Source organism: Ambystoma mexicanum, chromosome 7q, assembly GCF_040938575.1.
Source record: "Ambystoma mexicanum isolate Mex_15411 chromosome 7q, UKY_AmexF1_1, whole genome shotgun sequence".
NCBI lineage: Eukaryota > Metazoa > Chordata > Amphibia > Caudata > Ambystomatidae > Ambystoma > Ambystoma mexicanum.
In genome coordinates this window covers 806,248,551-806,271,169 of record NC_090941.1, presented here as the reverse complement: position 1 = coordinate 806,271,169, position 22,619 = coordinate 806,248,551, and the positions used below count along the sequence as shown (strand labels likewise).

Below are 22,619 nucleotides of genomic sequence, written 5' to 3'. Positions count from 1 at the left end.
CCCTTGAATTACTCCATTAAAGTAACACATCTCTTATTGGCATGTTTTCTGACACATTAGTTTCAGTTACAATTATTCAATTTGCAAAAATTGCATAATGTCTGAATTTTTGACAGCCACATCAGTGATTAGCTATACTTGTTTTTTGCCATAAACATAAGTTGTTTCCCAATGGCATTAAGCACTTTTTGTATTGTCTCTGAACAGTGCTGACAAATGAATAGCCAAAAATAAACTTATTGTTTCTCCTGAGCATGCAAAGCTTTCTTTGTGCATACACGTTTTTCTCTCTGCGCATGAGTACTTTTTTAGGTACTATGGCATATCTTGAATTCTTGGACCGGTTGATGACCTCTCCTTATAATCACATATAAAATAATTTTTATTTAGCCTATATTTTCAGAAAAAGAGTTGTACAATGCTCCTTTTACACTGATTTGTAAAGAATTGTGGTGGTTGGGAAGGGGAAATTGCCTTCCAACTCTTCACAAATGGTATGTCACTAACTGCATGCTCAAAAAGTTTTGCACAGGGAAAATAATGTGTGCACAAAGAAAAACCATTTCCGCACTTAGAGAAGAATATTTAGAGGGAACATTGCTACTGACTTCAAATCCAGCCCACTGTACCCAGGCACCATCCTGACCCCTGGCCATTGGACAAAAGGATAAGGGCAGCATTTCAAGTGAAAATCCATGGCCTCCCTAGGAATAGGGCAGCACAAGTGTACCAGCAGAACAAAAGCAAAACAACTGTTGCTCCATCATATTCTTGGTCGTCAAGACAGTGGGACAATTCTGGCTAATAAAACGGGAATGTTTCTCCTTGATGGAGAATTGCTGTAGCTCCGTACGTGTGAGAAGTATGTTTATATGAATTCGACCCTACTTGTAGGTGACGCTACCGTGTTTTGCCATGCTCACTAGCCTATACAATTTGCAGGTGACAATGTGTGAGGGGTATTCTGGTGTCTCAGAATGCCTTTGTCTGTCATTGGTAGAGTGATGGGCGTGTCCTGCAACAGGGGAACATTGATGGTCCTGGACTGCTTGTTCACCACTATTAGTACTTACCATGCTCCCTGATGCTATGATGCATTTATGAAATGCTTGAATCTGCATGTAGCAATGCATTCATTGTCAGATGCCACTTTGCAGACCCTGAATCCACAGTACAGGGTCTGCACCGGCTTCAACGAAGAGTGCTGCACATCCTCCTGCACATTTTATTGTGAATTCTGCAGAGGCTTTGACTGCACGTTATATCTGGACTTCTCACTGTCAAGACTACGATTATGCGGATACATTGGTAATTTGTGGTTCCTAGTGGCATGCAAACATGTGTGCATGTTTTTTGTGGGTAGACATCATAGCGGTGCATGACCTGCTGCAAAATACTGCTAACCAGGTGCCCACTCTTTCTGTTCACCTGATTCCCATGTTGTCTTACACAAGAGATTCAGTTAGTGTTGCCTTTGCCAATAGTGGAATAATTATGGTCTGGCTTAAAAGAAATGCCCAGAATGTCGTTCTGAGAAAAAAGAAATGTGGTTTTTTGCTCGTCTCTACAGTTCAAAACACCAGTTAGGTTTGGCATGCATACATTCATCGGTATATGGGAGCATACAAAACCCCGCATACATTGAAGAAGACAGGCATGAAACACAACACCGTTTCTTAACATTGCCAGCATTCAAAGCAAATCACTATTTTTGGGAAAAACGTCAAGATTATTTGTTTCCAGGAGACCTGGGCAACTCAATATCCACTTAAAGTAAGTACTCACGCTTTTGTATTCCAGCAATAAAAAGCCATAAGGGCTCCTCAAGTGGGGGACTTGTATTTTGGATTAGCATAAAGTTAAATACTGTTATAGAAATAGATTCAGGGTGAAGAAATGTATTACATCCTAATATTGGTTATCCGACCGGTCACAGTATTCTTTTGTTTAGTATTTATGTCAGATGCTGTGACAATGGGCAGGTGTTAGCATTGTTAAATATACTCCAAACACTTATTTTAGATGAAGGACATGGGATCACACCTGAGGAAGCCCAAACTATTATGTCGGGTGATTTTAACAATCAAATAGAACCTTTGTCCTCTGCTGATAATCTAATTGAGGAAGCAGAGGACATTTGGGGTATCCCTACCCCCGATTGTCCTACCTCTAATCGTTCATATCCTCACAGGAAGCTGCAGCCTGTCTCATATTTACACTAGGTTTACGTAGTTGAAATGATTGCCTTGCAGGGGGCCGCCCATCGCCATCAACTTTTAAGAGAGGGACACAATCTAGTAGAATAGACTATATTTTCTTAGAACCATCACACTGACACATTGCTAAATCACAGAAAGTAATCCTTAAGGTCGGGAGTGATCAGTACCCAATCTGCTGTAGACTGAGCAACATGTTTACACGTGATCCACTGGCTGGATACATTCTGTACTGCTGTATCATTAAGTAACAATTGAAGGAGATTAAAGTGGGCCAATATCGATTACCCTACTGCAGCCCTGCTATTATATGATGTCTTATTACGTTCCATAGACCATCTGAACCCTGAAACTGTCCATGATCCTCTCTTGGCCGAAGCACTTTATACTTCTATAGTGAGCCGTATTACCTCTTTTGTGACTAAACCCCTTCCAAAGGTCATGCACACTCCCAGGATGCTTAGCTCATTGTATGATAAGGACTGTAGACTGGCCAAGGCAGCCCTATTGAATGCGATTAAAACCACTCCAAATGCACCGACAATCCATCAGCTACGTAGTATTGATTACAAAACCTTAATCTCACAAAAGATAAAGGCTTCAGATTGTGCTGGGAACGTCTTATTCAAGCCCCAGAAAGCAGTGATTAGAGAACCTTCTGTTACCTTATCGCTGGTTTAATGTCAAACAAACCTGGAAACCGCCCGGATGTTGAAATATCCTTCCCACAACACGAGTGGTCCAGTCACTTTAGAGAATTATATAGTGATGACAAAGAGAGTGCATTAACTACTGCTATGGTGCAAATCCAAAATTTAGTTTGTCATAACATTTCAGAAACGGAAGTCCAGAAAGCTATTCAGGGACGTCATTTCACCAAAATGCCAGGTGTAGCGCAGGTGACATCACATGACCCTTGACACACTGATGACATCACAGGAAGTGATGTCATTTGACCCGATCCCAAGTGACATCACAGGAAGTGATGGAAAACGACCTTCAGATTATTTAGATGCATATAGCACCCATGTTTCTAGGTGCTCTCATTTCAGCCATATATAAGAAACGAGGCAGAGGGAGGCATGATTTGTCCACGATTACACATTTGGGGATTTCCATTTTCCAGTTTGGACGTGGGGTCTATATGTAAAACATACATAATGCAGTATTTCTAATGGGGTAATCGAAATCTGTAAAACAGACTACAGTAAGAATATGAAACATCTATAGATCAATGGAAACAGAAGTATGTTTTATCTGTGGTGTTGTTGTGTTAAACACGCCAAAAAGCACTGACCTGGAGAGGCGTGTGCTGCTGTTTAACCAGGAAAAAATGCTGCATGAGCAAGTCCTGAAAATGAAATCATTGACCAGGATTTAGTATCAACACAATTCCCTGATTATAAATGTATATATGATGCAGCTACCACTACGATAGAAGAGACCTATCAGACTGGTCTGCGTGCACAGAGGGGAGTGCACCTGATAATGTTATCTTAAGATAGTGAGCTAAAGACTCTGGGTAAGGCTCTCATAACCAGGACTAATGTCTGGCGGAGGGACGCCCAGGACCCCCTTGTTATTTGCATATTTTAAATAACTTTGGGTCCCACCCTAAGTTACTAGGGGAATCTAGACGTGGACCCATTGCTCACTATTCTTAGAGAGGCACAGCTCCACCCTACTGAAAAGGTCCAACCAGACTGAAACACGTGTCTGGGGTTGCTGTTGGTACTCTTGTTCAGAGGAGAATTGGCTAGCATTTCAGTGCAGGATTTCCCCTAAGCAGGTCAAAGACTTAAATGTTTTGGATATATCTCCTCTGTGAAAGATAGTGAGCTAAAGACTCTGGGTAAGGCTCTTGTAACCAGGACTAATGACTGGCAGTGGGACTCCCAAGATCCCCCTTGTTATTTGCATATTTTTAGTAACTTTGGGTCGCACCCTAAGTTACTAGGGGAATCCAGACATGGACCCCTTGCTCAGTATTCTTAGAGAGGCACAGCTCCACCCTACTGATGAGGTCTAACCAGAATGAAATATGTGTCTGGGGTTTCTGTTGGTACTCTCATTCAGACAAATTGCCTAGCATTTCTGTGCTGGACTGCTCCAGGACAGGACAAAGACTGATATGTTTTGGACATTTCTCCTCTGTGAAAGATAGTGAGCTAAAGACTCTGGGTAAGGCTCTGCAATGATGTATTTTTTGTTTGACTGCTCAAACTATACATTAAGGAAAGGATGGATCCTCCCAATCCTATAGAAATATCAGGTCCGCTCCTCCAATGACTTCCTTGCCATCTGCAAAACGACATGCTATGGGGAGGTGGGCTCTGCAGTTTCTAGATATTTGACCAAAGTCTAGTGGGTGAGATGTAAGGTGTGTGTTTTTACAAGATTGTATGCTCAATGCAGTTTCAATCAGGGTCCATGATTTTATCCGAAGTTACATCCTTTTTAGCATGGTTTTTTAATCTTATCATGTGATTGTTATATTTCAACCTTTTTCTACTTGTATGATATTGCACCTGGACTTATCCGAAATAAAGTATTGGACTGATTGATTGAAACACATATTGCTTGTTGACTAGCATGCCACCTTGAGTTTGGTGCATGAGTAGAACTTGCAGCATGGTGAGTGGAAGATGCAAGCAGTGTGTGCACTTGTGTATAATAATCAGCCAAATAGGATGGTGTGTAGAATGGTGATGATGTATTGGTATTGCCCCCTCTACTTCCAAAAGCCTGTCCTCACATCTATATATGTAAAAGATGATCCCAAGGAGGACTTTGAGTAGCTGTGGAAGGACATCAGTCCACCTCAGTGCCTTAAGTGGCATATGACATCTGGGGGGGGGGCTCTCTTCAGGGATGTGGCATAAAGGGTGTGTACCGGGGGATGCAAGTAAGAGCCACCACTCCTCCCCTCGCTGACGCATCCCTTTGCAGGGATCATCACCGTTTCACCCTGAGGTGCGGGGGTGATGATCTCTGCATCTCTTACATAAAGGGATGCATAGTGGAGATCAGTGCAACATATTTTCATCCTTAATGGTGGAGCGGCTCTCCTTTAACGAAGAGGTGCAGTGATCACCCTGATTAGTTGCCTCGTGGGGAGACCTGACCAATAAGGATGAAAAGGCGAGGCCGCTAGAAGCCAATGCCTTTTTTTCCTAAGGCCTGAAGCTTCCGCGAATGAGCGGCAACTTCAGGCTATAGAAAAAAGACGTTGTCTTCCAGCAGCCTCACCTCTTCTTCCATTATGTTGGTGCCGGCCCGTGGGCTTCACTTGGTTAAAGGGATGCCTGGCAGGTGCAGGCTCCAACATTATGCAGACAAATATTTTTTTTCTAAAGCCTGAGGTTCTCCCACATGAGCAAGAGCTTTAGGCTTTAGAAAATAAATCATTATTGGCTGGGGTTGGCAGGGGACATTAAGGAGCCGGATAGCCCCGGCCCACTTAAAGCCCTACTCAAACTGCATTTCCAACCAGGTATCCATGGAGGCCCCTACGTTAGCAAATTCTGCCTCCTCATCTATGTGTCATATTGCACAAGTACAAAGGTTCATCAAATGTGTATACTCCATTAATTATGTATGTGCAGTACAGATTGTAGTTCGCAGGTGTGTGCTTTTCTAACATGCTTCCTAGTTAATCTAATAGTCCACTCTAGCGTAATGAGCTGCGTTATCAAAGGCTTTGTCCATCCAGGTTTCAGACCAATGGGTTACATGCAGGTATGCACTGATGTCAGAACAACTTTTAGACACGTTTTATTATGGTTGCTTTTCAGCGCATTACGTTTCCCCACTAATTTAAGTGCACCTTCCGTTTGCTCTAGATGTGGCGTATTCTGCAAATGTAGAAAACACTCTTTTTTAAAGAGAGGTGTTATGTTAAAAGTGTTGCCCAAAGGATAGAAGAGACTGTTTCAGTGGCAATATTGAAATTTGAACACTACATTGTTTTCTGGATTCAAAGTAAGAAATAGTGCTTGTATTTTTTCAACCAACTTAATATTTTTATAACCATTATGGTAATACTTTAGTCTCACAGGCAAGACTTACTTTTTTTACTTCATACTTGATGGCAAGTTTTAAGCGACTTAGGCTTGGCCGCCCCCCAGGTTCAATATGAGCATGGTTGTTCTCCACATCCCCATTCAAGATGGCTTCTACTTCTTCTGTGTTTCTGCACAAGTCGAGAAGTCCAACAACAAAATCCTTACATTGCATAGACAGTTTCTTGTAGTCGTTCTACAAAATGAAGAATAAGATACTGGTCAACACTGTGGAGATCGGATTATTTAAAAAATAATAGATACTTTTAAGATGGATAGATCTCTTTACTAGAGAATTTGGATTTTGTGCAGGTTCAATTTATCAGTCACAAAAACCCAAACTAGACATTTTAAAAAGGAAGACATTATTAGGTTACATGGATGGCATATATTGTGTATCACACGTTAACATTGTATGATTCTTAGTATTGTTAATGTTAGGATAAACAAAGAGCTAAATTCGACATATTATCTCAAACTTGCTCAAAGCTCCTAAGATTAATCAATAATTGAACGATTGAAGAAACTTGAGCATTCATTCGAAAATGCCAGAAATGGCTGGTAGTTATATAGGCTATGTTAAACCATGAGGCACCCTGCCATTAATCCGAACTGGAACTATACAAAAAAAAAAAAAATATATATATATATATTTTTATATATATATATATATATATATATATATATATATATATATATATATATATATATATATATATATATCTTCCATTCTCTGCATAGAGTCAGATTTTGGGTCTATGCAAGAGACCCGACTTTCAACTCTCCCACCTGCAGTTTCCCAACTTCACGTTTTGAATGACTGTGGTGTACATGTTGACTCCTTGATCGCAAACCTGGGGCTGGTAAAGAAAAACTTAAGGGAGAGTGACTTGGGTCATACGATAAAGTGAACTGTTATAAATTGTACAAGAGTCTTTCGCCCTTGGATAAACCCTTTGAATATTGACCACTACATCTAACTCTCTCTCTTAACAACCATAACACTAAAATTGCAGCAGGGATAATAAGTATTTCTTGGAGGTCTAGGGCCTGGTTTCCCCCACTAAATGCTTAGATCTGATCTCAAATTGATCGTAAAAACACATTATCTGATGCCCCAGGTCAATACTGAAGCGATAGGTGAAGCACCGAGAGAGGAGGAGGGTTGTCTTAATGTTAAAATAGACTGATATGTGACAAGCTGCAGTCTCTTGCCTACTCAATTGCACTAGTGGTCGAATTGGACGGACGCGGTTGGGAGCAGTGCTCCTCTACTTTTTTAAATTTTTCTGTTCATATACTATTATTTTTTTTACAGAAACCGTTTTGGGATGCCTTAGTTTTAAAATAAAGGTGCAGAAAGAAGTTGAAACTTGTACGTCAGTGCGTGTTTGTTTTGGGGTTTGGATTGCACGTGGGAGCGGCACAGCAATGGAGTTTGTGGGGAGTGGGGGTCTGCAGCAAACATAGTTTCACTACTTCTTTTTCTATACTTTGACCACTGATTTGCACACTTCTCTACTGTGTATGTGTACAGAGAGGTGTGGAGACCCCCTGCAGTTACCAAACTCCTGACTAGGAGAGGCTGTAGTTTGGTAACTACATATCTGCCCGTGTGTTTGATTTTTCATTGCATATTTTGCACAGAGCAGAGTTATGGTTGAGAGTATTGAAATTAAATTTGAAACTGGTATATGTGGTACAATGTGATATTTTAAAATGCATTTCCTTTTCAGGAACTACGGATTTTAATTGTTGTTGGAGTACAAGGTTTTTAGGTATAATAGAAGTTGGACTTATATGGATCTATTCTAGAGTGGTTTTAAAAGTAATATTTAGATAACTCTCTTGCAATAATGTGATGTGTTTTCCTGTTTTTCTTCTGTTTTGTGCATGCTTAAAAATCATATATTGGGTTTTATATATTGTATTGACTGTTGTGAATGTTTTTTTTAGCTTGTGTAAGGTTGACAGGTTTCAACCAGAGTCACAATAAATAAATAATAAATAATAACAGTTGCCCATTTTCTTTAACCATTTCTGAACTATCTCTCATAAGGAGTTCGCCCATACCTCCTGTTTTTCTCCACCCATAGCCAATTCTCCCCTTTGCCCCACCAGGATTGGTGGAGGTTATTGCTTAATTACTGCAGCCTGCCACTGCATAGCCTGCAATAGAACTTCAATTGATCCAATGTTTTACTCTTTGAAATTATCAGTAGCACGGAATGCGTCTGCAAGTATCGCTCTACATTACCCTCTTGAGACACCTGTGGAACAGTACTAGGAACACAGGCTCCATTAGGGAAGCCAAAAAGACGGGAAGAAAACTGGCTCAAACAACGAGAGCCCTTGGCTGTGGAAACAAAAGACATAGGGCCTCATTACGAGTTCAGCGGTAACCATGCCGCTATTAGTGGCATGGCTGCTGCCGAAATCGCATCCGGGTCCGGGTCCTCAGAATGAGGACTTACGTGCCATTCCGAGTTCGGAAGGCCTGGTAATTCCTCCCTCCGTGGACCCCGACACGGTCCTTCCCCATTCCCATTTCAGCCCCCACAGGGCTGAATGGGAATGGGGGAGGGAGCAAACAACGGGCCATTACGAGATGGCCCGTTGTTTGCTCCCTCTTCCCCTTACGGGACCCGGTAAGCATGCCTGGTTTTCCCAGGTGTGCTTACTGGGTCCCGCGAGGGGAACTCGTAATGCGGTGGTACGGAGTGAACGGCGCCGGCACCTTTTACGGCGCTGTTCACTCCGTACCGCCAGGGTCGTAATGAGGCCCATATACTATTAGAACTATCCTCTGTAAAGGACAAACAAGGAAGTACACCCACCAAGAGCAAGAAGAGCAACAGCAAAAACAATAGTTGGATTCAGGATTCCTCCCTGAGCACTGAGTCCATAGGTCAGGAGCCCACACAATGGCATGAGACTCGACCAAAATCAGGCTGAAGTCAATGGACCCTGACACGCCAGCACGTGGACAAAACTAAGGGATAGAATGAAGGAAGTGCAAGTCTGCCAAATGATCCATGGATTCAGGAGTAATCCAGGAACTAGGTGGTGATGTGGTACAGTGGGTGTCAGGAACCTGCACGATAAGGTGCCTCTGATATGTAAACAACGTACCTCAGCATCTCCTTTCCTTTGGCGCTGGCGGTTGCCATGGCGCTTAAGCAGATGCCATGCACGTAGGCATTGTATTGCAACTGCCGCGCTCTCACCATGGTTACGTGATACAGGGAGCAACATCAGCGCGTTGCATCCTCGTCCCGAGGACCATGAAGAACATCCTCAAAATGGCACCAGTGCTTCTGATTGAAGTAAGTACCCATGCATCCTCGTTTCCATGCCAGGGACGTCATTTGGGCAACTGCGACCCCTGAAGTCTCCCTTGCAACCCATAAAAAACATTTTATTAAAAAACATTTTTTTTTAATGTAAACTGTGAGAACAGAGCCTTTTTTTGGCACCAGGCGACCTCTTGAAAATCCAGCTAAACCCCAGGCTTCATCAGATTAGCGCTGACCTTATTCCTTGCGTTTCATATGTGCAATAGAGTGTATTGAGACCTATCCGTGTTTCCACAGCTTGGCACGTACCTAGTGGTACTTTATGCTCTTTCATTTGAACTACATCTTTGTTTGAATTTATTTAAACCAACAGAAGGGTATATCAAAAGAAAGGTCAACCTCATTGCGCAAACCCTGCCTTTTAGGCTTGGGTTTGCAAGAATACTGAATAGAATGGTAGGTCCATCATCTTCATCCTTTGGTGAGTACTGACAATGGGGTAAAGGGTCAACAATTCCAATGCGAGAGGTATACGTTGAAATACACAGGGACTCCAAAAGAGGGCAACTAATTAAAATGAAGAATAATCAGTAAATAAAAGCCAAAATCCAGGGTAATGAAGAAAGCCCCGGTTGGTACACCGAGGTTAAGCAGAAGTTAACCAGAAGGTAAATCCGAGATCCAGGTCACAGCACAGGTACTTAGTCACTACAAGGGTGTAGAGGAGGTCCCAAGCACACCCACACTCAAATCGCTCATGTTGAAGTACCAGGAACTTTCACGCCGAAGTATGTGACGTATGATGAGAAAATAAACTAGCAGAGAGCCTCAGTGGGGCTCTGCCAAGTACCTATCAGACTGACAGCACCTATTGAAGCCTGCACATAAGAAACCTTGGACAGTAAGGTACCCATTGAGGAAACCATATCGACAAGTGAGACAAACTGACGATTGTGATGAAGACATGCAGCCAGTTTACACGTCTACATATATATGCAACCGCAAGAAAGCTGAGAAAATCGTGCGGCTTGCTTATGCTTAGTAGTAAGATAAATTGTGGCAAGCTAATCAAAAAGAAGCATTTTATATAAGTATACTTCCACTATGCACAAGAGCAGAATCAACCAAAGGTTACTAAAGGTCTCAGGAGAGCAGTCCCTCTGCACGTGAATCGAAAGCTAAAGACAGAGAGAAACTCAGACGCATGCAAATCGTGCCAAGAAACCAAGGTCGTATTGGCTGAAATAGATCAACAATAGATACAATTAATGAAGCAAAGAACAGAGTATCATGTTCAGAGAGGTCAAGATAAGCAGCAGAAGGCAGGTGGTGGGCAAAACTAAATCAAATACACGAATTGCATGGAGAATGAGATGATTTCACGGTGTCTAAATCACGTGACCAGCCAAGCAAGAAGAGATGGAGCTTTCACACCTACACATGGCCTTGTGCCATGCACAGATATCTGAACTTTTCCAGACAGATATGCAGTCTCGAGGCCAACCACAAAGAAATAAAATAATTAATAAAATAATTAACACATGACCATTGAGGTGATGATTGATTGTAGCAATAATTGGAGGAAGGTTGGGGGAGCAAACGAGCACCCTGCACCTGGCCGGCTATTCTGCACGCTGCTAAGCAAGTGGAAAAGTATGTGTGGGGTTGGTGCCAACCCAATTATAATGGACCAAGTAATCTAGGGCCCTATAGTTAGTAGAACCAATTAGAGGTTGTACATTTAGTGACGTCCACAGTAGCCATTTTGAAGGACTGTTTATCCAATCCCCTCACTCCGTTACCATATACAGATATAGCACCCATATTAAAGTTACCTCCTATAACCAATAGAATTGCATGCGACATTTTAAGCGTTACACATCAGTGATGATGAGTTTTTAGTATAAAAGATGTCATTTTTATGAAGTTTGTTGGAGTTGTTGAAGCGAGAAGGAAGATCAAGCAATAGCTGATATTCATGAACTCCCCATTTTTGCCAAACCATTGAGTTGTCATTATTGATTTGATGCTAGAGTATTAATCTGCATCCCCATCCATCTCACGGGTCCTGCTGCCTCATCTTAAAGTGCTATTGGGCAACCCCCAGGTTTATTGGCCGGTTGGGGTCCTAATGCACAATGGAATTCAAGGTAAGGAACAGGCGTGAGACAAAGGGGAGAAAGACAGGAGTAGGTAGGAGTCAAGAGTACAGATCAGGTAGCCAAAAGCACAGTACAAGAAAGGAATTGAGTGAATCAGGCCAGGAAGGGAGAAACCAGCCTAAACCAGAACATGTTGGGTAACAAGGAAACTCAAAACTCAGACCCAGTGTAGAGCTCTGACCTGAGTTTGTTGGAGCTTCTTATGCGGTCTGTCTGGCTCTGTTCCCCATGGTACACTACCATGTCCTTATGTGCCATGTGATGACTCTATCATGTAATGTAAGCGGCATGCAGGCAGGTATGACCACATCTTACATGCAGGTAATTGAAGTCCCTCCACGCCGCGAGATGCCACGCTGTCTGCCAATACTGATGAGGGGTTATGACAGAAACAGAATGGTAATGACACCTGGCGTTCACATCCATAATTGATTAACCAAGGTGGTGTTGCAGCTTTTTAAAAAGCCCATTTGGCAGTATTCCTTCTGTAAGTAAGGCATTGATTACTTCAATATGTATTGGTTTACAGATTCCTGATGTGTCTGGATTACAAGAGTTAACATGAAAACAGTTGGGTCTGAGAAGGTCATTATTTTTTATCTGTCCAGTAGGGTAACCAGACTGAACCAAGAAAAGAAGGTAGTGAAACTAATTTGGGCAAAACATGACACGCATCTGCTTCTTATGTTGTAATAATATTTAGTATGTTTCGTAGTTTGCCAGTTCAGAAAGTCTAAAGTTCTTTGGCAAATGTTATCAGAGGGTGCAATGTTATTGTCCAGACAGTGGGGTGTGCGCTTAAAATAATGAAAATGGTCTATGGCATGATTGTTGTTTGAATTCCTGTATTCCATGTTTCCTTTTAGATAATTTTCTAAGGATTTTTAGATTTTGTCTATGAATTTTGGCACTTATTTGTCTGCGGAGGAAGCACAGAGTCTTTTATTTCTTTCAGGTGTTCGACCATCCTTACGGTGATCCCAAATTGCGTATGTGATTCATTGACTGCCTTAGTAATGCCAGGATTCTACTTTCCATTTTTCCATGATGCAAAAATATCTCAGATATGGTTATTTTCTAGCCCAGTTATAATGCTACATGGTTTTATTTAGCACTCTGCAATGCTTTATCCTTTTAAATGTTCCTTCAAAGGTATGGTGTGTAAGGAGTCATTGGGTTAACGTTTCTTTTGAGGAAATATGAAATGTGACATATTGTGCACATCTACCTGATCTTCTAACACTAACGGTACAACAAGGAGACCTGCCCATTAAAGCAGTCAGCATTTCAGATTTGAAAGATTTAAACCTGTTTTGGGTTGTCCTACAGTCTTTGTGGAACATGTTGCATGAAGTTGAACACTTACAGTATTTTGAAAAAATATTCCAAGTTAGTTTCTGCTCTCTCCATCCAAAAGTTGAGTCTCCCAGGATTGTAATAATTTAAAGACAGCAAAGAGTTATTTGACAAATTCAGAGCAGAATATCACTGCCCGGGAAATATTAACCAACTGAGCTAGTAAACAACATAGATTCTACAACAGAGAGAAAGCAATTGTTTGTCCAAAAGAAACTATATTTCTGCATTTTTAAGGCCGAACAGAAAAAAAAGGCGATTTCTTTCAGTCATTTTGTGTGGCCTTTAAAATGCTGAAATATCCTATTCCGGCTCTCCCTTTCTCCACCTCATAAGCCGATCCCCTCCACACCCCTCCGTCTCCCGCCTGCTTTGTATTAAATCAGGGTGGTTTAACCCCTTGAACCGCTGTGTCCTACCCTAACACCCCTGCCCAATGCACTCTCACTCCCGAAACACACACACATACACAGACACACATGCACACGAACAAAACATTAAACCCTTACCTGACTCGAGGCTCCTTTCCTCTCCTGTCCGCGCCTGTCAGACCCTGCATTCACTCATGTGCGGTAGTGACTTCACAGTTTGATTTAGAAAGAGCACTCTGTGCGGTCACAGAGCAGTCTTTCTAAATTGATCTTTTTTTGGGGACAAATATAAAACTTATTTTCTTACTTAATATTCGTAGGCACAAGGGTGCTTGAGAGTGAGATCCTGTTCACTGCGGTGGTACCCTGCAAAGGACATTTTTGTGTAAGGGCATACCAGGCACACTACAGCCTTGAGGATAAGCAAATACAGTAGCATCCAGGAATCAGAGCCCGAAACACCTGACGGTAAAAAGCATAACCCAGATAATTATCAATGAGAGGTAGGACCTGTATGTCCAAAGTCAACCTTATAGTGGGGCCTGATAAGGAAATGCATCAGTTTTCCTGGAGTTATGTGCAACTATATACACTCATAGCTAAATTAAGCATAATGTGTGGCATGTCTTACATGGCAATTCGGGTTGTCTGGCTTATGTTTTCCTTTTGTACTAGATCAAGGGGAATGTATTGTCAATGATGGAAACACATGTCTACAATGGACACCACTTCCTTTCCAATGGGATACAGGATTGTGTAGGACTGAAACAGAAACTCTAGGCTGGGTTAATTAACTCATTACATAATTGAGATGAAACAGCATTTCACTATCCAAGTTTGGGTGTCATCAACACATTCACCGAAAAGACAACTTGCCTCTTAAATAGTGGAGGTGTGAATGAAAAACAGTTCGTCAATAAAGTAAGATTGTCAGGAAACGTGGAATTGCCTCATGTCACGGAATGTGTTTAGGATGTATAAACTGAATAGTTATGGCAGGGGTGTCGGAAACATTTTGGTTCCCCATAAGCGAAATTGGGGCTTGCGAAAATTAAAGAGCCAAGATGGACATGTTGCGCTCTATTGGCAATAAAAGAAACAAACTAATAAAAATGTTGGGGGAAAAAGATAGACAACCTATTCTAGCACAACCTATTCTAGCACAATGTGGTCCCCCATATCAAAGGAAGCTAAGAGATTCCGTAGGTAGACATGTGTAGAGGATACCCTGGCTGCAGCATCCCAAACTATAACCAATGCAAACTCCATCGCATGCCCTGTACAGATGCTAGTATGTGGTATGTGGCAAACCTGCCACATGCTCTAGTAAATGGCAAGAAGAAATTGCTGTGTTACAAAATCCTGTAGACGTTTGACAGGACATGCTTTCAGTAATTGGACGGTCTGGGGATGAGTTAAAGAATGGTCTGTAACTTGCTGCGCAGCTGGGTGTAGTAGAGTTTTTTCTAGCAAGGGATAGTCGCTTGCCTGATTCAAACATAAAAGAAAGATAACTTATGTTCTGGAGACATTGAATATTTTATATAGCTGGTGAACAAAAAGATCAGGGAAGAATCTGACCACTAATTGTGGGATGGAACAGAGGTTGATGCTGTGGATTTAATTGTGTTGAGTAGTTTTTCTGGTTCCATATGAAAATGTTCCCACAAATATGTCACCAAGCAAAGAATTTGCTGAAAAATGGCCGTTTTTGTGGGGACATTATTACATGGAACACTCCAGCAACTCCCTCTCCCCCTGTCCCTATATATATGGTCACCTATATAATCTCGCCACAAACCTTTCTTGGTGACATTATGTACCGCGTCCATATATGATACAGTTTTTCTATGGTCATGGTGGAAATAGAAAATGTGAAAGTAAGGAATGCCTTGCAGAGATCCAACAATGGGTGGGTCTTGCAAAGGATAAGGGGAGCAAAACATACGGTGACAATAGCTGTTCAGACCAGGTAACTGATTCCGTGTATGAGGCCAGGTACAGTGTGTCACTTGATGAAGGGGTAAGGCTGAAACAGATAAAGCAAACAAAAGGAATGATAACTGGAAGATTTTAGTTTAATCTTAACCTCTAGCATTGCTCTGGGCAACCACCCAGATCATCGTCCTTCAGCAACCCAAGCAATTACATCATGGCCTGAGGGCCCAGGCCAATGCCAAAGGTTAAGATTCCTTATCAACCTTCCACCCATCACCTCCTTTGTTTTTTTATGTAACCCTGAGTGGGACAGGCAAACCCAGATGTGAGTCTCGAGACTGGGCCTACATACTCAAACTACACCTCAATAATGATGCCTGATGTGGCTTAAACATTTATGGGGTTATTTGCAGTCTTTTCCAAAATCCAAGCCCACCAATGGTAAGGATCTGCAACATTCAAACAGCCAATATTCTTAAAAACAGGGACAACTATTGGTTTCACTCATGCCCCACAACTCGATTCACTGGCACCATGGATATGGAGTGGGACCAGACAGTCCCACCCACTTCCTGAGCTACACACTTATAAGGGCATCACTAGCCTGCGAAAGCTGCAGCTTTCCTAGGCAAGTGCATGATTTTATATGGGATGTCCTTATCTGGCAAGGCAGGAAGGTGGCCAAACAACTATATAGCCAAAGAACAAGCAATAATCTTGTGGCATGTTTTTTTTAGGCAACTAGCCATGATTAGTAGCAATACATGGTAAATGCAAATGTGCAGAATAGAAATAACACACACATGGTAAAAATATAATTTCTGCCACCAGCTTCTCTTATGGTATATCTGAAAGTAACCAGAAATCCCATGTGTAAAAGGCTAGGTTGATACAAATGTACCCACATTGCACTGTATTGTGCAATGCTATGTGCAATGTTAAAAAGTTACAAAAAGTAAAAGAAAACATGGAAACATAGTTTCCCAGTACTTACAAGGACAGAGCCTTTGCCCTGTGACAAAAAGAGCAAAACGCCAGGACAGGTTCAAAAACAAAAGCAAAAGGCTTGGGGTATGGAGAGAACGTTGCCAAAAGAGAAGTCTTTACTAACATGCTGTTATGCGAACAATGGGGCCAAGTTAAAATTTGTTAGCTTTGTTAATATTTAATTTGTCTGGATATTGTGTTCTGCAACTCTGTTAGTGTTTTGAATTGTTTTGCTACGGTATATGCATCTCTGTCATTAGCTGTGGGGCTCAGGTTTTGAGCTCAGCCAAGCTGCCAGACCTGTGAACCAGGGGTACCTCGGAGAGTCATAGCTTCTCTCTATTTTGGAAAAGCTGTGTTCACGGATGGTTAGAGATCAGGTAAAGGACATCCAGCCTTTTCTGTCTTTTTCCCACCACTTTGCCATTAACTAATAAAACTAATTTAGTACGGCACCACGTATTAGATTGTGAACTATATGGAGGCCAAAGAAAGGTCTCAATACAAGGCATAATGGAAATGCGATTTACTGAGACAAACGAAATTGACAACCTGAAATTGCAAAGAAAGAAGTGTCTGGTAAAAAGGACAACATATTCTTGTAATAAATTATGGAGACCAACAAAAGAGGATGCATTTGAGGATACACTCAAGATGGGGACCTAATCATCATAAGTGATGGACGGCCCTTTGAAAATCATTATCGAGAAGAAGAAGTTTCTTTCAACAGAGGATTTGAAGAACTATTCTTAGGCCATAAGAACGTTTTAATGAAGAGAAAAAAACCTCTCAGTACAAGGTCTTGTTGACCACACCACTATGCAGTCACCAAACGTAGCAAGTTTAGTTATTTGAGGATGAGTTGTTCCCAAATCAGAAAGCTCATTGTGGGATTAATACAAATACATTTTAGTACACACAAAACCACAAAACTATTTCAGGTTTTAGCAAGCTACTTGATGGACATTTGCTCTGATTTATCGCTGTTATATTTAATCTTTGCAGGCTCTGATTGAATATTAGACAGTTTGGATACACTCTTTGCGGTGAAGTGGCGAGGGTTCTGTTTAATCTCATAAACGCTATGTATTTATGTTGTTTTTTAATTATTAGTCTTTTATAAGGCATCAAATGAGAATGCAGTCACTCTGGACCTAAATGGAAAGAGGAAAAAACAGGGGGTCGAGAACAGGCGGGATGAAAATGTGGGTTTGATTATTTGAAGCCTTGGAACATTCTGATAAGTTAAGTAGACAAGGGGGAGGTATGAGAAGTCTAACAAATGAAACAGTACATATGGCAGAAATGCTGGAGGCATTTCAATAAAATATAGAACAAGAAGGGAGCTAGCTGCAGACAAGTACAAGTGTAAAGAGTGAATGTGTGAGTGACTGCATACAATATCCAGGAACATAATCAGCTTAAGTGGAGTGAGAAAATAATGACTCAGCATCCCTCAACAGCACTGCCACCAGCAGACCATGTCAGGTTTCAAAGGATGTTTGGAATGCATGGTCTGGTGGTCTGGTGTCCGGAACACAACATCAGAAACAGATGGCCAGACCTACATAGAGCCATCCAGCTGACCAGCCCCTTATCGGAGGAACGGAGGTAAACCATTACTGCAGCCCCGAGACCAGCTGTTCTCCAAGGCCGTGTGCCTGATCATAAAATTGCTGTCGTTATTTTCGGATTGAAACCGAGGCTGTTTTGAGTTGCTAAGCAACCACCTCCTATTCACCCACAAGGTCCCTGCCGGTAGGCGGCAGCTGGCCCTCTTCTGGAAAGGCCCTTGAGGAAAAGGCCTGTTCTGCGCCTGTTCTGCATATGCAGTGTGGCGTGGCCAACCCCCTTTCATCCCTCCTCGAAAATCCACTCCATTTCGAGTGTCACTTCGTATTGCAGCATACTTCATTTACGAGCGGAAGTCTGAACAACATATCGGTTGCGGTTGCAACAAACTTACCCTGACACTGTCTATCCGACATGAACTGCTTCACTGACCTAACCCTTCATTACCTTGCACCAACCACATTACTCAGTGAGTATATCATCAACTCTGATCTTCACCACCTGCAGTCTTATAGCCATTATATTTGGAGTCTACACTTATTGATTGCCGTTCAGTGCCCTGTAGTCTTTTTGCCGCCATGCTCTGCCGTTGCTTAAATTCTTGCATTTTTAAAAAATGGGAGTTAGATTATTTTATGGGCACTTTGTCAGGTCCATTGTAGACTGTGACACACCAAACCAGATCACGAGGCAGCCCTTCTGAAGCCTCATGACAGCCCACACTGTACCATTACTGTGACACTATTACCTGACCACAATATTTCCCGCCTGGTCCACAGCCTTACCTCATACATGTGCAAACTAAACTGGCCTAGCCGGCAAATGCATTATAACCACTCTAGATCGGACATTCTGTTTAGATTAAACTTCTAGACCATTGTCTCAGCCTATCTATGCTATGCTCAGACCTACATGTCTACTATTTGCTTTAACATCATATTTGTTTTTCGCACTTCATTTGCCTATCACTTTGAACAAGCATATGAATGTTCCTTCTTTTTGCACGGCCCTGCCTATTACCTGTATTAACTTCTTATTGGTTTCCTGTATTGCCTATGCATATTACCTGTACTAGTAACGTATTGGTAATGCTTGTTCTCAAACATTTTGGCCAAACATCTCCTCATAGCCATGTTATTGCTAGCTTAGCCTATGTAGCCAATTTTGTAAGTATTTCCATAACAGTTCTGCCTAGCTATAGACCACCTGCTCCAGTATGCTAACTTCTTGCTATCACATCTGCGCCTTTGGTCGCCTACTTACATTTATCAGCGTTGTGGGTTTCATCTGGTTCTGCCCACCTCTCTACTGAGGCCAACCAAACGCTATTTCTTTGAAGGTAGACAACGCATCCACTATGATATACTCAAGTACTCCCACCTCAAGCCCAATCCAAAAGTACCCATGCAACATTGTTACTAGGAACGCCAGACTACGTTCTAGATGAACACAATTTTGCAATCCCACTAAAAGTTCTATGCACCTTGCCAATCTGAAATCCAAATGCCACTTGAACCGAAAAACGACAGGCATAGCCTCGACCCCCAACAGGCCTGTATCCACACTACCATACTTAAGGTCCAGCCTACAGAAATACCCTGCACAGTCCCTATCTCGAGCCCCAACCGTACAGGTGCACTAATGAACGCCAGATCATTAGTCGCTCATGCTGCTGCGATATCTGACCTTATCCAATCTGAAAACTATGATTTCCTGGCTATTTCTGAATCTTGGCTTCATGCTGCTGCAGGTCCTGCCCTCATGATGGACATTCCCAATTGCTACACCATCTTGAGAACCGATAGACATGAAACACGAAGAGGAGGTATAACCCTTATTGCCAAATCTAATCTGTCGATAAGGTTAGCACCCTCCTTGGATGTCAAATCATGTGAACACCTTATTGCTAAACTATCTATTAACAATACCCAGACCCTCTCTATCCATTCAACTTACAGACTCCCAGGTCCCATTAGAACATTCGAGGAGGATATCTCTACCATCCTATCTAATAACCTAAAAAATTCTTCCCAAGTCCTCCAACTAGGGGACTTTAACCTGGGCTTCACTGACCCAAAAGACCCACGCTTCTAGTGTTGCTAATATCCTAACTGACCTCGGCTTCACTCAAAGAGTTCACCAGCCTACCCACATATAAAGGGAGGACTCTTGATTGGGTAGCAAACTATAATTGCAATGCCTCAGTTTCATCCATCTCACCTCATATTTGGACAGATCACCACCTTGTGACATTTTCACTAGCTACTAATCGACAAACCCATACCTCCACCCAGCCTGCCCCTCCCATACCAACTAGGAATAAAAAGAACATTACCCCCGATAATCTACTCCCGCTGATTCTCCCCACTCTCAATTCCTTACCGGAAAATGTAGGTCCCGAGGCCCTGGTGAATGAATATAATAAAATCATGTCTACCTCACTAGACGCAATTGCACCACTTAAAATGCGACTAAGTCAACCTAAAGCCCACCTTAACACTTGGTACACACCTTACTTGAAAACACTACGAGTCAAAAGAAGACACTGTGAGGTAGCATAGAGACTAATTCCATCCGAGGAAAATAAAGCCAACCTCCTTACAACATCTGCCCTATACAAAAGTGAAATAATTGCAGCCAAACGCGAAACTTACAATTCCAGAATTACTCAAGCCAATTCAAGTATAAAGGAGCTTTTTGTTATTGTGAAGGAACTAGAAGCCCCCATCCCAGTACCTGATAATTCTGTTAAAGACAAACATTGGTGCTCCAACATACAGCAAGCACTGTCGGACAAAGTTTCTACTTTACAAGCTAAAATTGCCAAAAAGAAAGCGTCTCTATCTACAAACTCCTCCCCCACAAACTCTTCCACACCACCCACAGATACAGCTAGCCTCCCCGCTTCAAATTCTCCAAAGTCTCCATCACTGAGACCGAAAAAATCATCCTATCGCTTAAACTCTCTAATTGCCAGGGTGATCAATGCCCTGCCGAACTGATAAAGGATGCTGCCAGAGATCTGGCCCCCTTCATCACTAAACTTATCAACTCCTCATTCTCTTCCGGCGTCATTCCAAGCAACCTTAAAGAATCCTGGGTGCTCCCATTACTTAAAAAAGAGACAGTAGATCTCGCCATCCCCACTAACTACGTCCCATTACAACAGTGCCCTTCCTACTAAAAATCATAGACAAAATGGCCTATTTACAAATACAGAAACACTTGGAATCTAACCACCTACTGGGGGCGCGACAGTGAGGCTTTCGGCCCCAGCATGGGACAGAAACAGCCTTATTAGACCTAAAATCCCAAATTGACGAGCTCAGAGATAAAGGGAAGTCAGCCCTCCTCCTGCTTCTGGACTTATCGGCTGTTTTCGACCTGGTGGATCATGGTGTCCTTTGCAGGCACTTGGACTTGGCAGCCCACTTTTCTAAAGAAGCCATAGTATGGATTGAATCTTTTCTCAACAATAGGACTATGAGAGTCTTCTCCCCCACTGCAGCCACAGACCCCATCCCCATCTCTTGTGGAGTGCCTCAGGGTTCTTGCGTCTCTCCTACCTTGTACAATATGTCTGTTCCTCGATTTTTGAGTCATACGTTATTAGCCCATCTAAGATGACATCTAGGCTTTTGACACAGGGAGACCAGATGTGGGTATAATGAGGGGCCACATTTGAGGAGGAAATGCAGGTACTGAAGAACCCATGCAGATTATCTTTTTTTTAATTATGAATTGGCATCACCTTACATACGTTTTTTTCAAAAGAAAAGAATAACATTATCAGCAATATACAATACTATTTATTAAAATAAAGAGAATGATATACAGTACATTACAATATAATAGCACCATGACTATGAATAATCTATATAAACCCATATAAAAGGTTGATAAAGGGAACATCCTCCAACCGGACAATTCAAATACCATCAACATAGAAAATCTTAGATTCTCCTACATAAAGTTAAGTGATTTACAGTTTTAGGCTCACATTTTGTTAATAGAAATTGCACAAGTAGAACCCAGTGGCTTCAATACAGCGATCGTCAGGCTCACCTCTTGGCCACTAACCACCTGATCCAAGAAGTCCTTAGTGTTTAGCCAGCCAATATTGTGAACAAATCCTCTGAGCAGTCCGTATCTACTATCTTGGAAAGTATTGCATTCTGAGGTGTTCTCTAGTCTGCGTAATACCTACCTCATTACATAATAAGCAACCCAGAATAGTTGGGTTCACCCCAGAGCAAATATATACAATCTCTCCTGTCTGGATTATATGGGGTCTAAAATGGAGAAATTACAGACATCAATAAGGATTTGGAAATCTGTCATGGTATTTTGGTAAGGTACAAATTGGGGTATTGCACGTCAGGCTGTTATACAGCTTATCCCAATCGTTGCAAAAGAGTAGCTTTTTCACCAAGTTTGGGGCTGATACATGTACGGCAGAGACTACACTGGGATATGCAAATACATTGTTTGCATATCGGCAGAAGCGCCCAATAGGGTTCCCACAATTTTCTGTCTGGACATCTGCTATGAGATCACCAAAATTGGACCCCATAGCAGGTGCTATAGGATTTCTATATAGCGTCAATATTTTCCATTGATACAGGCATTTTAGTGAAATCTGGCCTATCTCAAAGCGCAA

At 42.0% G+C, this 22,619-nt stretch overlaps 1 protein-coding gene across 1 annotated transcript in view; it reads right to left on the bottom strand.

Annotated features, from left to right (window-relative positions):
- Positions 1-22,619, bottom strand: part of TRPC6 (transient receptor potential cation channel subfamily C member 6) — a 1,461,060-nt gene that overhangs the window by 912,288 nt on the left and 526,153 nt on the right. Inside the window, exon 3 of the mRNA XM_069639093.1 lies at positions 6,285-6,473. Within this exon, the coding sequence (XP_069495194.1) occupies positions 6,285-6,473 (189 nt within the window). The remainder of the gene's footprint in view (positions 1-6,284; positions 6,474-22,619) is intronic.